The sequence below is a fragment of the Athene cunicularia genome (genome assembly GCF_003259725.1).
Source record: "Athene cunicularia isolate RWA chromosome Z unlocalized genomic scaffold, athCun1 chrZ_part3, whole genome shotgun sequence".
Lineage (NCBI taxonomy): Eukaryota > Metazoa > Chordata > Aves > Strigiformes > Strigidae > Athene > Athene cunicularia.
The window spans coordinates 1,263,022-1,278,142 of NW_020799144.1; the positions used below are offsets into that span (position 1 = coordinate 1,263,022).

The following is a 15,121-nucleotide window of genomic DNA, read 5'->3' on the forward strand; positions in this document are numbered from 1 at the left end:
CTGCGAGCGGCGCCCCGGGGTTGCGGGGGCTCGGGGGGCGTGTGGGCAGGGCGGGCTCTGCCCGGCGCCGTCGGCGGGAGATCAGCAACGACCCGGCGGGACGTGGGCTCTGAGGGAAGCGCGGCGGTGGCCGGTTGATACACTGGTACGAGGGAAACGTGCACTTGCGCGGGCCGGCCCCGGGTCACCCTGCGCGCAGGCCGGGTGTTAGTTACAGCGCTGCTCCCCGTAACTGCCGAGTTCAGGCTCAGTATAGAGGTACCGTATAAACGGAACGTGGGTTTGTACCACTGTCTGCCTCACTAGGGATTATTTTACACTTTTTTTTTTAATTAAAATGCCAGCCTCTTGCTGCATTTTCAGTGTTGGAGATTGCTGATCGATACCGTACTAATGGAAGTGGAGACAGGGCATTTGTACGCCATCGAAGGTGGTGTCTCATGATTCAAAGTAGGACATTTTTTTGCGTTTGCAAATTGATTCCTGAGTGGAAGACAGATGGAACAGACTTACAGAGTCGTGGGGGCATGTCTCCAGAAGACAGGACACCAGCAGAAAAAAATCATCTTTTGAGGAGGGATAGACAGAATTCCAGTTGTCTTTATGAAGAGAACAGCACTTGGATCTGGTGTAAATTGTTATATTTTTAATGGGGTGTTATTAACATCATCATATTCAAAATAAAAATCCTGTTTACTGTTAGGCTGAGAGAAAGTTTTGGGTGTGGATCCAAACTGGTAGGAGGACATGCATTTGTTTTCAAATTTCCAAGTATAACATCAAACAGCAGGTGAAGCAACATATGTAGTGTTACTGAATAGTTCCTTTGGTTCCGTGTTTGGTTTTTCAGAAAATAAATTTTGGGACAGAAGTTAGATGACTGAAACTTATGTGAAATTGCAGTATGTGTACATATACATACATACAAAGCTCGTGTATATGATGTGTATATATATTAATACTTTTCATACAAAAAAAAGTAATAAATGTGTTTGCTTAGATAAGCTGTCTAGATTTCCATTTGTGTGTGTGTACCTTTTGATCTCAAAAGCAAGGCTTGGTAAAACATCTGGTAGTGTTAGTATTTGTTAGAAATAATTTACACAGCACTGTGTGTAAGTAGTGCTTCACAGACATGAAGAACTGAAGTCCCTGCTGTGAGGCACTTAGCCATCTGAAATAAAAGTAATAAAGGGAATAACATTGCAAACACAAGAAGATGTAACAATAAGTGATGAAGGTCTTGCCTTCTTTAGCTAATGTTTGCCTTTCTGGCTGTGAATTCAGCTAGACAGGCTGACCTTCATAATGTAAACTGTCTTTCAAACCAGACAGCTAAAAATGTAATTTTAAAATGAGTGAATCCAAATTCTAGAAAATAAAAGAAAAATCTATGTAGAGATTCCATGGTTTAGCTCTTACAGATGATTTGCTGTGTAACAGTAATTCATGTAGCTCGTGCAGTAACTGTGGGATTAGTCTGTAATTTTGCTTTAAAGTTTGTAGAGGCCCTTTTATTAACAGCAGATTTTTATAGAATTTACTGGGACTGCAAGGCCAGTTTCCAGAAAGAACTTGTCTCGTTTCACTGGCCCTTCTGTCATTAATTAAAGAACAGCCCACAAATACATAATAGAACTAGCACGTTTGATTCTGAGAGGAGCTTTTGCTGTGCATATTCACAACCTACAGTAAGATTTCAAGGCATCTTTTGTAAAGTGTAATGTTGATGGGTTCTGGTTAAAGGCATGAAAGGTAAGGATAGAAATTAAGTGAATTTAAGCAACTAAATATTTGAGTTCAATATTTTTTACAGATTATCTGGAAAGTCCTTTCACAATTTTTCTTCTAGATTAACTAAGGTAGCCACAGTGAGTTAATTCAGAATGTAATAAGGCTGTGATTGTGTTTGTTGTGCCCCTTTTAATTTCCTCTGCTATTTTTAGCTGCCTTTTTTTCCTATTGTTAAAAGGTGAGTTTTTAAGCTTAGTATTATGTGCAAAAGGTGAGTGTATCTAGAGAAAACAGGCTTATGGTGAAAATATTTTAAGTGTAATGCTGCGAAATGAGACAGCTGGACAAGCTGAATGCTCACACATACAGTAAAATTGTGTGTTGTGATGACAACTGCAGATTTCTTAAAGTGTGGAATTAAAATAGTCGTTTTACAGATTTTCCACAGGGGAACTAAATTAACTTGTAAACAGGGTCTTGTGGAAAGGATTAAAAGCAGGTTTTGTTTTATTCAGTGCTGCATGTGGTTGTGTGGCTGCAGTTACTGTCAGTTGTCTCTCCTAGGAGTGGCAGGGTCAAATTAACAAAAACATGCCTCGTTTTTGTAATTCTGTGACAGTGGTAGAACTGCCAGTAGGTCACTGCAGTGTGACTTTACAGGGTAGAAGGAAGAAAAACAGTTGCAGGTGTTTGAGCTCTGCTGTGGGTGGGATAGGGAGATGGAAGATTAAAGTATCAAAAGAAATAGACTGAAATGAAAATAATGTGGTGGACATAGTGATACAGCCTTACAAGGGAGGGAGGAGATGCAGAAGTCTGGTGATCTCCTGGGTCCTCAGTAGTCAGGGGGCTGCAGGGTGGCACCACATATCTTGAGATGCATAAGGTGTGGGCTAGCGATTGGGTGGTAGAAAATTCTCACCAGTGCAGGCTGTGAGCAGTATCACAGATGGCACTTCGTTAGAACATGGGGAATACTTCCCAAGAGCCAACAAAGGCTCAAGAGTTGGGTTTAGTGTTTCAGTATGTCACCTTGATCTTGAAGGACAATCTCTTAAATGGTGACCTTACATGTGTACGTAAGCTGATAAAATTGCAAAGATCTGTTTTTACCTGATATATTTTTACCTTTCAGTAGAGTATTTTTAATCTTATTTGTAGCAATTACAAAGGGGGACAACTGTGTTCTTTTGAAAGACTTCCTATGCAGCTAAACTAGTTTGAATGTGAGGTGTCTGTGTATATGTTTTTATTCCTGCTTTGCATCTTGGTGCCTTTCAGTGACTAAGAGCTGAACAAACTTAACTGCACCACTTGTTGCTTCTAGGGGAAACCTTAATTCTGAATGTTCAGGTCTGAATATAAAGAGTTACTATATTGTTTTTTATGTCAAAGTAGACTCAACATCTTCTAATTGAGAAATAGACAAGGCAGTATATTTGTTTATGCATCAGTTATTGTGTTCTTTTGCAGTTACACATTTCAAAGAGATAGTATATCTCTTAATAGGTCTGAAAAAATCCCAAATTAAGCTTGACTAATACCATTTAATTCCTAAGAAATTGTAAAAAAACTGCTGTAATGAGCACACAGAGTTTTGGATAATTCTCACTGGAATGGTGAGCTCAGTACTAGATCACTCACATTCTAAACTAAGAGTCTTTGTTTTTCTATGAAGGATATTGGCACGAAGACCAAACTTTTAGTTTTTTAAAAGCTTTGGTTTTATCTTTATATTCTTTCTAAACAACAAGAATGTAAAAGGTATGTACCAAGTTCTGCTTAGTCTAGGTCATTCATCTTTTGGTACAAGAGATGTAGCAGCACCTAATTTGAATCCATGTGATGTTTTTACAAAATTAGATTACAAAGAAAAAAAAAATTAAGGAACCACGAAAAACAGCACTTCAACTCTGTAATGACTAAGTCTGGTTTTGTTTATTAAATTTGGGACTAGTCTTTTACAATCCTAATGCACTCAGAGGTTTTTTGAAGCATGTTTGTTAAATGTTTTGAGATTCTTGAGGAAAACCAATACATAGGTAGAAATGTTACTATTTTAAAGACAATACAGAGCCACTATTTAATACAGTAAAATGAAATTTGGAAGATAAATAAATCTTTGTGTTTATTAAAAAATAATACTGTCATTCTTGGTTAAATTTAAAATGTTGGTTTGTTCCCCACTTAGGAAAACTATGAACGAATGAAAGCACTGGTAACTGAACTCCAAATGCAAGCAGAAAAAATCAGATTAGGTAAGTATGATAGTCTAGATTTTAGAACACTTGTTTAATTTGGTCCAAAACCCAGATATGTTCTTTCGATCTTTTTCCCCTATAGGGAATATATATAATAAACATATGTTTATTAATCAGTTCATTCACATACAGTGTATTTGCTGGATTATAGTAGCCATGTTGAAATTATAGCTCATCTGTTTAAATCTAGATTTAGCATCTTCTATCAGTTGAAAAAAGGTTTATGTCCAAGCTAATCTGGTTCAAAATTCAGTGGTTTTTGTAATTAACTCAGGCTAGCTAAGAAAAATGGCCTGCCATTTGCACTTCTTTGTTTATCACAATATCTAGTGTGTTAACATTTTTTTGTTTGCCAGTTGACTATCAGAGCAATATCCTAATGCAAGCAAATCTGTAAATTAATGGAAGCAGATATGTATGAAAGCAAGGCTGAGTTAGTCAAGCAGAAGATTAGTTTCATTGCCAGAGAGACAAAAATAAGCAAGTAGATAGTGAAAACTGGAAGTTTAGAGTTGGTTAATTTTTTATTAGTTAAGATCTTAGTAATCATAGAATCACAGAATGGGTTGGGTTGGAAGGGACCTGAAAGATCGTCTACTTCCAACCCCCCTGCCGTAGGCAGGGACACCTTCCACTAGACCAGGTTGCTCAGAGCCCGGTCCAGCCTGGCCTTGAACACTGCCAGGGAGGGGGCAGCCACAGCTTCTCTGGGCAACCTGTGCCAGTGCCTCACCACCCTCACAGGGAAGAATTTCTTCCTTTTATTTAATCTTAATCTACCCTCTTTCAGTTTAAAACTGTTACCCCTCATCCTGTCATGCACTCTCTGATAGAGTCCCTCCCCATCTTTCCTGTAGCCCCCTTTAAGCACTGGAAGGCCACTATAAGGTCTCCCTGGAGCCTTCTCTTCTCCAGGCTGAACGACCCCAACTCTCCCAGCCTGTCCTCACAGGGGAGGTGCTCCAGCCCCCTGATCATCTTTGTGGCCTCCTCTGGACCCGCTCCAACAGGTCCATGCCTTTCTGATGTTGGTGCCCCCAGAGCTGGACACAGCACTGCAGGTGGGGTCTCATGAGAGCTGCTGGCCACACTTCTCTTGCTGCAGCCCAGGATGCGATTGTTTTTTTGGACTGTGAGCACACATTACTGACTCATAGTCAGTTTTCCATCCAGGTACCCCCAAGTCCTTCTTGTCAGGGATGCTCTCAATCCACTCTTCACCCGGCCTGTATTTGTGCTTGGCATTCCCTCGACCCATGTGCAGTACCTTGCACTTGGCTTTGTTGAAAGTTTCTGTCATAACGTTCAATCAGTTTCCATTGTTCCACTGTAATCAACGGAATGTATATTTCTAACAACAATATTTTTAAAAAATAGATAGGATTTTTAATGAAATACTTTTACTGATACACTTTCCACTCACTTGCTTTCTTGCTTCATCCACTGTTGCCTGCTTTTGTAACAAATTGGTTTGGCAAATGTGCTTCTGTTCAAGTTGCATGTTAGTCTCTTCATGTGCCAGGAATGCAAAGACCCTCATTTTAGTCGTGCTGGCAAACAAAAGCAAGTCTGTAATAGTTTAAAAGATTGAAATCTGTGTTTCATCTTCTTGGCTTGTAAGACTACTTGAATTAATTACAGTTGACTGTAATTAACAGGGATGATAGAATTTATAAATGGTTTATAAATGCTTACCTGGGCTGCCAGAGGTTGAGCACACAGCTTAAATTCTCCCCTTGTATCCGTCATGATAGTTTGTCTCTTCATATACTGTTTCTTATATAATGCAGTTTCTTTTACATCTTTTGAATGGAGCACAGTTAAGATTTTATGCCTAGTGTTTTCTCTTGCTGTGAAACAAAGCTCCAGGATTTCCTTTGGAAATGCTGAAACCCATGGACTACCTCTGTCTTTTTTGGGTGTAGAGACTATTCAGCAATTGCCTATGGTGCTCATGAACTAATAGCCTTCTTCACTGCGGCACGTTTTCCTGTTCCTGCCTGTTACATGACAACAAGACAAGAACACGGCCCTCATCTTTTCCTCCATCTTGGGAAGCTCTACCAGGATGTTAATACACCATTTTGAGTGACATGAACTAAGATTGCTTTGCCTATCATTTAAGTATATGAAAAAAATTATGTACTTATACTGAATAATTTTGAAAAATAAATACAATATCTTTTTCTTTGTAAGAGCTGCTTTTCAGAGTCTGAGCTCTGGCTTGAGGTCTTTGTAATGAATGCTTCATTCTTTATCTGTTACTTCAGTGGGTAGGGCTTTTGTGAACCCATATTCAGTTCTACTGAATTCCCTACTCTGCAACAGGGAGATGGTCCTTGCCCCAAAGAATTTACAGGCTGTGAGAAATTGAAATAGACAGATTTCTGATAGCAAGCACAGGAAGTAACTGAGATACTTTTAGTCTCTGACTGGCAGCAATCATAGCACAGCAGCAATCACAGTGAAGTTCTCATAGACATTAGAGTAAAGGAGAAATTAAAGAAGGGATTTAAAATTAAATGCCTCCAAGTTTGTTTCATTGTCTGGAACGCTGCTTCTCAGAGTCTACAGAATCCAGACTAGCATAGGGTAGAACAAATATCTTGATCTTGGAAGAGAAGTGTTTGGTAGAATGACTACAGGCCTGGAGAGCAAGCAGTTATGATTAGCGTGTGAAGAGGGAGTGTACACAGAGATGACAAAAATCACGGGATGGTAAATTATTTTTGCAGCATCACTGTGGGTGTAAATGAGATAGACAAGATGGAGGTCGGAGAAAATAGTTGTTATGATGTAGGATATTGAGAACTTGGATGAGAGTATTAGCTCTGTGGGTGGATATGAGAATACATATCATGAGATAACATATCTTAAGAAACTTTTATGGAAAGAATTTACAAGACTTAGCTTAGGATATACAGATCTAATGAATAGGCTAAACCAGAAATAAATTGTGAGCTTTCTGGCATGCCTAACAGGTAGGAAATTATGTGCAGTGATCAAGGAAGGAGGTGAGAGAAAAGTCTTGAAAGGTAGGCTTAAAAGCTCAGTTTCAGTGATGGTTAGCTGACAAATCTTGAAGTCTCAGGAGAAATGTTAGCAAGATAGCACCTTCTTTATTTCGGATGGAGGAGACAGTTTTAGAGTGATGAGATGGATCAGTGATGTGTCTACATAGAGAGACAGTGTTTGTATAAGCTGTTGTTATAGAGAGGCTGAGGTGTGTCAACAAATCTTAAGTATTGCATGACACAAAGCTCTAGAGAGCAAAAAAATATGATTTAGGATGACCTTGAGTAAAGGATTGAAATGAAAAAGAGATAAACTTGATAGTAATTGCTGTGTGTCTGAACTCTGCTTGCAGTTTTGGAGTGATCTAAGGAAATGAATCCAGATTGTGTTGCATCTTTAAAGACTGGAATCAGCATAGCTTTTCTGAGGAATAGTATTTTTTGTAGTTCTTACTGCTTTTCTTTTTGTCTCTGTGTTTGTGTTCTCAGCTGTTCCATTCATTGCCAAGCAGTGGGGGAGACTTTCAGACTATGTTAATTAAAATCTCTACTTCAAGACTAACTATAAAAAATGAGGGGGAAGATGGAGTAGTTTCTGAAAAGCAAGGACTTTTATCAATATGTTTAATCTTTTTGAAGTGGAAAACATTATTTATTAAATTCATTATTAGGGTCCATACTTCAAAAACTGGGAGCTCATCAGTTCTTCCATTCTGAGTTTTAATATAAGTGGTGATTTATTTGTGTCCATAGTAAATCTAACAATTTATTATTGTATCACAGGAGGTGGAGAAAAAGCACGTAAGCTTCACACATCAAGAGGAAAGCTGTTACCCAGAGAGAGAATTGACAGGCTTATTGATCCCGGGTAGGTACATTATTTTTTTTAAAAAACACTTCAGGTTCTCTTTTGCGGGTAAGTACTGCAGCAGCCTTGTTTTCTTTTTGGTTTCCATAAACACTGGCATGTAACACAGTTGAAATTTTGCAGAAATGTTCTTTGAAATACTCATCTCATTTTTTTAAAAAAACCCTCATTTTAAAAAAATTAACCTTTTAAGTGAGATTCAATGGCAAATATGGCCAATTCATTTTTAAAATTGTGTTACATTTGTCATTATTCAGGTCTCCATTCTTGGAGTTCTCCCAGTTTGCAGGTTACCAGTTGTATGGTAATGAAGAGGTTCCAGCAGGAGGCATTATCACAGGCATTGGACGAGTATCTGGGTGAGAGATGCCAGTGATCTAGATTATTATGATATGAAAAGGAAGAACGTATAATTTTGTTCAGTTTTCAGTGTTAAACTATTAACGTTTTTAGTGTTTCGTTTCTGATACCCAGAAAATCAATAAAGTTGGTGTCTTACTTAGCTAAAAGGAAGTGTTTTCATTTTTTTTTTTAGTTAGTGTATCCCATATTAAAGCAGAACACACATAGAGTTTCTGGTGTCTGCTGAAGAAAAGAAATTATTAAGGCAATTTTTGAAAAACAGGGCAGTATTCTAGGCTAAGAGTTAGTTTTGCTCACTGAAAGTACTTCCAAGACTGTTGCTGAAATTAGATACGGTGCTATACAGCATTATTTTAGAGAGTTAAGGGACTGGAACAGGACATCATAGTGCTGAGACTGGAGTAACAATGTACATTTGAGGGAATGCAGGTGTAGAGGGCTCTTTTTGAGCATCAGGGCTTTGAGAGTCTTTGGCTTGTTGCAGTTAACCAACAAAGATACTTACTCATTAGAAATATTTTTCTCATAAATTTATTTTTAGGGTGGAATGCTTGATTGTTGCTAACGATGCAACCGTCAAAGGTGGTACCTATTATCCCATCACAGTTAAGAAACATTTACGTGCTCAAGAAATTGCAATGCAAAATCATCTCCCTTGCCTATATCTGGGTAAGTTCCATTGCAGGAACAGCAAATGTCCTTTGTTAAGGGCAGCTCAGGATCTCTAAATGAGATACTACTTCTTTAAATAAGTGTTGCTGAAACTGATGTGTCCCCAAATTATTTGGCTAACCAGGTATGTATTTTAGACACACATATTCAAACGTATTTTCATCAATACTGTGTTATCTCTACAGATTGGTGGCAAGCCTTAACCTAAGGGTACCCATAGCTTCTCAGCACTGTCTCGTGCACTGCTGTAGGGCTGGGTTCATAAGATATAACTATAACTATGCCACTGTATCATTTCTTTCTCATTATTTTCCTTCTGTCATGCTTGAGCAATCCATTCTGTAGTCTCATCCAGTCTTAATTCAAATTACAGTTTTAAAAAAAAAAAATTCTTTGCCTTTTGGTGGAGCATGTAGCTGTATGGGAGAACATACCAAAGAAATAAAAATGTGTTAGTGCTAAAAGTGTCAATAATAGTTTGGATCAACAGATTTTTACAATTTGGGATAAATTTTACTGAAGCAGAGATTTGATTGTATATTATTTTGCATTTTGAGTTTGGTTTGTCAAATCAGTATTTAACTAAACCTTCATGTAAGTTTTACTTATGCTTACATTTAGTAAAGATTAAGATGCCAGAGTCTTTAGTGTACAGGTAGTATTTTCTTAGCCTGGTTTTGTACAAATACAAGAGTGTTCTGCCTGTGTTTGTCTTTCAGCCTCAATTCCCAATCTAATAACTTTCAAACCCATTAGCCAATTTCAGACAATTTTGACAGAGAGATTTAAGAGAGTGTGTATACCTGTGGATTTTGTGTGTCAGCATCAGAGGAGAAAGACAATTTTACCATCTCCATTTAAAGAATAGGGTGGGTTACACCTTGTCTGTTCTGCTTGACTTTGCTTGCATGGCAGCTGAGAGGCAGTAAGTGGTTTGCCAGTTGGGATGCTTGTATTAGTTAGGTAGTCAACATAAACGTAGATCTGGCCAACATAAGTATTTGTAATTTCTTGGCCTGCTGACAGGCCAAACATGCAAAGAATACAAAGAGAAGCATTAGGACAAAAGTGAACTTGAAAGTATTGGTGGGGTGGACACAGGGTCGGGTGGGGACTCAGTGGGATTGACATACTGCAATGGAAAGAATCTTGTAGGGAAGGGGAGCACTAAATTTTATATTAGTTATAAAAAACAGAATACATTTAGATTTGCTGTTTGCAAAACAACTGCATGATTTTTTAGTCTGAATTATCAACAAATTCTATGTGTTCAGACAACTTTTTTAGTGAATCATCAGTGTACAATTACAGTTTTTAAGATCCTGTGGAATGAGGAACTGTGAGACACAGATATGCCTTTCAAAGTTTAATTCTTTTATTCCAGCTTTGAGATGTATAGTCCCTGTATATATATACTGCTCATCACTCAAACCCGGTGAATTATTTTACCTTTTCAATTTCTATACCTGGGCTTTTTTCAGTTCATTTCAGTCATTGGATCAAGAGGGAGTGCTTGATAAACAGTCAGCCCTTTGCTGATCATGTAATTTCCATGCCATTTGAACTGCCTTTCGCCTCAGTGGTAGCCTCCTACACATTAATTCTGATGTGCACATCTGGTGCCATTTGTCGCTGAGGCAATCACGTGTGGGCATTTTCTTTTGTGTTTAGGGATGGCCCATTTCACAGCACTGGTGTGTTGACCAGGTTGGAGTTGATGCTGGTTTGGGAGAGTAGTTCTGCAAGGGCAGGAGAAAGAACCAAAACCTTGCTTCATAGTAAAGCTGAGTGTAGGGCATTACCGACTGCAGTCACATAACATGAGAATGTTCATGTGGACTGTTGCTCATAGGTGAAAGTAAATTACCAGGAGCAAGAGTTCTCAGAGATGCTTGGCCTCCCAATGCATTTCCTTTTAGTCTTCTATCCTTCTTAAGAGTCTCATGACATGATGTGTATTCATTATTTAGGAGTGAAACAGTAGCTGCATTTGGAGACCTGTAAGCTGGAAGGCACGTTGTGAGGCAAGGACACATAATATATGAAGGTTCCTAAACTTAGTATAAAGTCGTCGGTATGTTTGTATAGTCAAGTTATGAAAGTACACGTGCTATACCTCTTGAACTCAGTGGTGGTTAGTCTGGAACTTGTGACAGAATTGCAATAGAATAATTGAGTTAAAATTGTATGTTTAAAGTGTTCTCAGTTTAAATATCTTGCAGTAAGAGGAGTTAAGAAGTTTCTATAGGGAAGTACAGTTACATCTCTAAGCACATCTGAATTTATTTTCCATTCGAATTATTGGGATGGATGTTACTTGGGGAGAGGAGTGTTACTATTTTTCCTTTTTTTCCAAGAATATCCTAATACCTAATATCCTAAATTTCCTAGATTCATGGAAATACAAATAGTGTTAGTGATAGTAGCTGCTGCATATTTTAAGTAACATGCAGCTACTTTACCAACAACTTAAGGATGTAACACTGTTCAAAGTCATGTTAACATATTTTCATTCACTCTAGTTGATTCAGGAGGAGCAAATTTACCTCGGCAAGCAGAAGTATTTCCAGATCGAGATCATTTTGGCCGTATTTTCTATAATCAAGCAGTCATGTCCTCACAAGGAATTCCCCAGGTAATTTGCTTTTACTTAAGAATGAAATGTACTAATTAGTTTTTATACTTTCTGTCTTTACCTGCTTTCAAGGCTTGCACCCATACTTTGTTTTTGACAGCACTGTATTGTGCTGACCTGATGGCCCAGTCTGGGAATTGGAAACACTGTAAGCACAGTAACTGTCCACAAAAAGTCATTATAGTTTTGAAGAAGTTGTCTTCTTTCTTGGCTTTAGTGTTAATGACATGACCTACCTGCTCCTGTCTTGGAGTGGGAGAAGAAACATGACAACATGGCTGTACGGCCATGTAATGAAGCACTAGGAAATCTCTTGGAACAGTTGGTGATTCTGCATTAATGCTGTAAAGGTGAGGACCCCTTTGATGATGGCTAGTAAATGAGACATGCTTTACTAACAGGGTATGCATATATTTATATATCCATTTTATACACTGATGTGCCGTATGATAAAACTGCCCTAACAATGAGGTTATTTTCTAATGTATTAATGATGCATAGAATTACTGTTAGTCACAGTTCCTGTATTTAGAAGTGGTTTTGTGTCATGGGTGTTTAAGGAGTGCGTTGGGGTCAGTTTTTTGACGCAGGTGGTGTGCTAGGGGAAGTGCTCTTCTGGATCTGTTACTCATGAAGAATGTAGAACTGTTTGAGGATGGGATTGGTGATGGCAGCCTTGGCTCCAGTGGAAGTGGAAAACAGAGTATAAGGTCCCAATGGAAGTGAGAAAGGCAGGTAGCAGGATAAAGACCCTGGACTTCAGGAGAGTAGTCTTGGGCTTGTTAAGGGAGTTGTCAGCAGGGACCTCTGAGGGGTTGCCAGAGAAGGCAGAAGAGTCTGTAGTCTTTCAAGATAACCTCCTCCAAATAGAGGATTACACCAGGAAGGCAGAAGACCAGGTCTTTCCTGCAAAGTTGCTGTCTACTCAGTCAGCTGTCAGCCTCTTCATATGGTTGTATATGCCTCTCATACACCCACCTCTTACTCTTCTTTACAGGCCAAAGAATTCAAGCTTACTTAGCTGTTCTTCCTACAGAAAAATATTCCATACCTCTTTGGTAGTCCTAGTTTAGCTTGTGTAAACCTTTTCCCAGGTGTCATATCTTTTCTGAGTTGAAGGAGCCAGACTGCACTTGTCAATATGTCAACTAATGATGGGTGTGTATATATATGTGTATATATATATATATATCTATATATATATATCTATATATATATCTCTTCTATTCCTTTGCCAGTACTTCCTAACATACTTGATTTTTTTTGACTGCTGAGCAGTGAGTTGGTATTTTCACTGAGTCACCTTAATTTCAAGAGCACACTCCTAGGCATAGTTGTCAGTTCAATGCCAATCATTGTATATTGGCTGGATGAAAGAACGTGAAGGGAATTTTCAAGATATTCCACCTGAGAGGAAAAATTGGTTTAGAACATTAGGCTTAGAAATAGGTGTTGGAACCTCAAGCAGAGTAAATGTTTAGCTAACTTGCTGTTTCATCTGAATACTGCCATGGAAGTATTTCATTGCCGTATTGTTTTGACATATTTGACTCTTGAACTCATCAATAATGTAAAGTGGAAATAGGACTTTATTTTCTTCATTCTTGCCAACATATGTCATTAAGAGGTGTAGTTGGGCTGGAACCATTTTTATTTGTTTTCTGTGAGGCTGTGCTTGTTTAATCTGCTAGTCTAAAAGGAGGAAATAGAAGCTAGTACTTCCTTCAAGGATACAGTATTCCATCTGACTCCCTTACATGGCAGACATTGACTTTGCATGATTTCTGAGGAAAGTACATTTCTTACTTTGTTACCTTTTGGGCACATTTTGGAAGCAAGTCAGACTTCAGGTCTTCAACCATCTTTTCCTCTACTAAAGAATCCTGAAATCCATTGCCTCCGGAGAAATCCAAGGCTGACAATTCCAACAACACACTAAATCTTTTTACAAAGGTTGACATAATTTAACTTCTGCTGTTCTTTTCTTACAAACAATAAAAGTGGAGGAATTGTAGTGATTAGCTAGGTCTCCAGAGGAAAAGCACTCTTTAGTTAGAACAAAAATATTTTGGAAGAAAGACAGTTTACAAGCTGGCCATCCTGTGGATGTAGGTCTGGGTTGTACTTTAGATTTATACATGTGAATAAAATTGGTCCCAGCATTGTTGTGGAACAGCAGGTGTCAAAAGAGATGGTTACAGGGCTGTTTTGCTGAACTGTCTTTTTAGGAGAAGTTTTGGTAAACTCCAGTCATAATCTGGTACGGGAGTAGGGATTTTTAGGTGTTATGTCAAAGATGCATATATAAAGCCTGTTTGCAGGGCTGGAATTACTGATGTAGAACCTTTTTAGAAATGCCTGCCCTAAAATTATGCTGAAGTTTTCCGGAATATCTTGAAACAACTTTATTGTATTTTCTTATAAAGTTGAATTTGTTTTTATTTTAATTACCATATAGTGTTGTATTAAGAGTATCACCGTACTCCTGTACAATAAAAACTAAGTATAGGAAAGATTTACCTTTTAATATAACACATTTCTGTTTGGTATGACACTGATAAAAGTTTAACTTTCTTTAAATATTTATGGAAGACCAGGAAAAATGGTTTACTGAAGTGCTTCCTTCATTTAAAGGATGTCCTATGGGTGTATTTTGTTGGGGAGATGTTTCTATCCTTTGTTTAATTTCAAAAAGGCACTGTTAACATTAGTAAAACTGCTTTTGATTCTGTCCTAACAGACGCTGGTAACTAGAATCATCTTCCATATCTTGGAGGATGTTTCCTTAGGAAATGGTGTTACGAAATTACGCTCCCTCTAATTTCCATTCTGGTTAATTCTTCTGACATGGAGTCTGGATGTTGTTAGTTTTCTACCTGGTGTTCTTTGTTGTGGTCTGCCCGAAGGTCCATTTCATCAGTTCATCAGCCTTTCTCAATTTTGCCCTTAAAGTGCTTGCTTTTTTTTTTTGGTTGGGTTCAGTTGCCTATGGTGCTTTTCATTTCCCCCTCCACTTTTACCTCTGACTAATTTATTATACTCCTACTGCAGCTTTAAATTACATTGATGTCTGTATGGCTTGTGAATCAGGAAGCTGTGATTAACTTCTCATTAACTGCTTCCTAAACTCTCTCAGATGCTGCGTGGATACAGTGGGGAGCTGATCAGTGGGTATGAAATACTGTGTGTACATTCAGAACTGTTGATTGTTATTTTGATCTTAAGTAATTTCCCATGCAGTAAAGTCAGGAAGTAGCACATTAGTTGGGAATTTGAAGTTGTGTTATTTGACAGGTAAATTTTGATTTTTTTCAATACATACATATTCCAGATTATGTATTGGAAAAAGTAGCATAATTAAATTAAATTGAATGCAGGCATGTTTTTCAGCGTAAGTGTGGTAAAATGAAGAATTGGGGAAAAAACACAAGTCCTGGGGAAAAAATCAAATTGAACTTTTTCCCCATGTTTCTCCCATTTCTAGAGGCTTATGTTATCTTTGTATTTATGAGGAGCTATTTATTAAATGCACAGTAGAAGCACTGCAGATTAATTATGTGACTGAATATAGTTT

At 38.0% G+C, this 15,121-nt stretch overlaps 1 protein-coding gene across 1 annotated transcript in view; it reads left to right on the forward strand.

Moving 5' to 3' along the window:
• The first annotated feature begins 130 nt into the window (after positions 1–130).
• MCCC2 (methylcrotonoyl-CoA carboxylase 2) overlaps positions 131–15,121 on the forward strand; it is a 38,406-nt gene continuing 23,415 nt past the window's right edge. The window contains exons 1-6 of the mRNA XM_026866595.1: positions 131–145; positions 3,926–3,992; positions 7,793–7,877; positions 8,135–8,236; positions 8,782–8,909; positions 11,435–11,547. Of these exons, the coding sequence (XP_026722396.1) occupies positions 3,941–3,992; positions 7,793–7,877; positions 8,135–8,236; positions 8,782–8,909; positions 11,435–11,547 (480 nt within the window). The 5' untranslated portion in view covers positions 131–145; positions 3,926–3,940. The remainder of the gene's footprint in view (positions 146–3,925; positions 3,993–7,792; positions 7,878–8,134; positions 8,237–8,781; positions 8,910–11,434; positions 11,548–15,121) is intronic.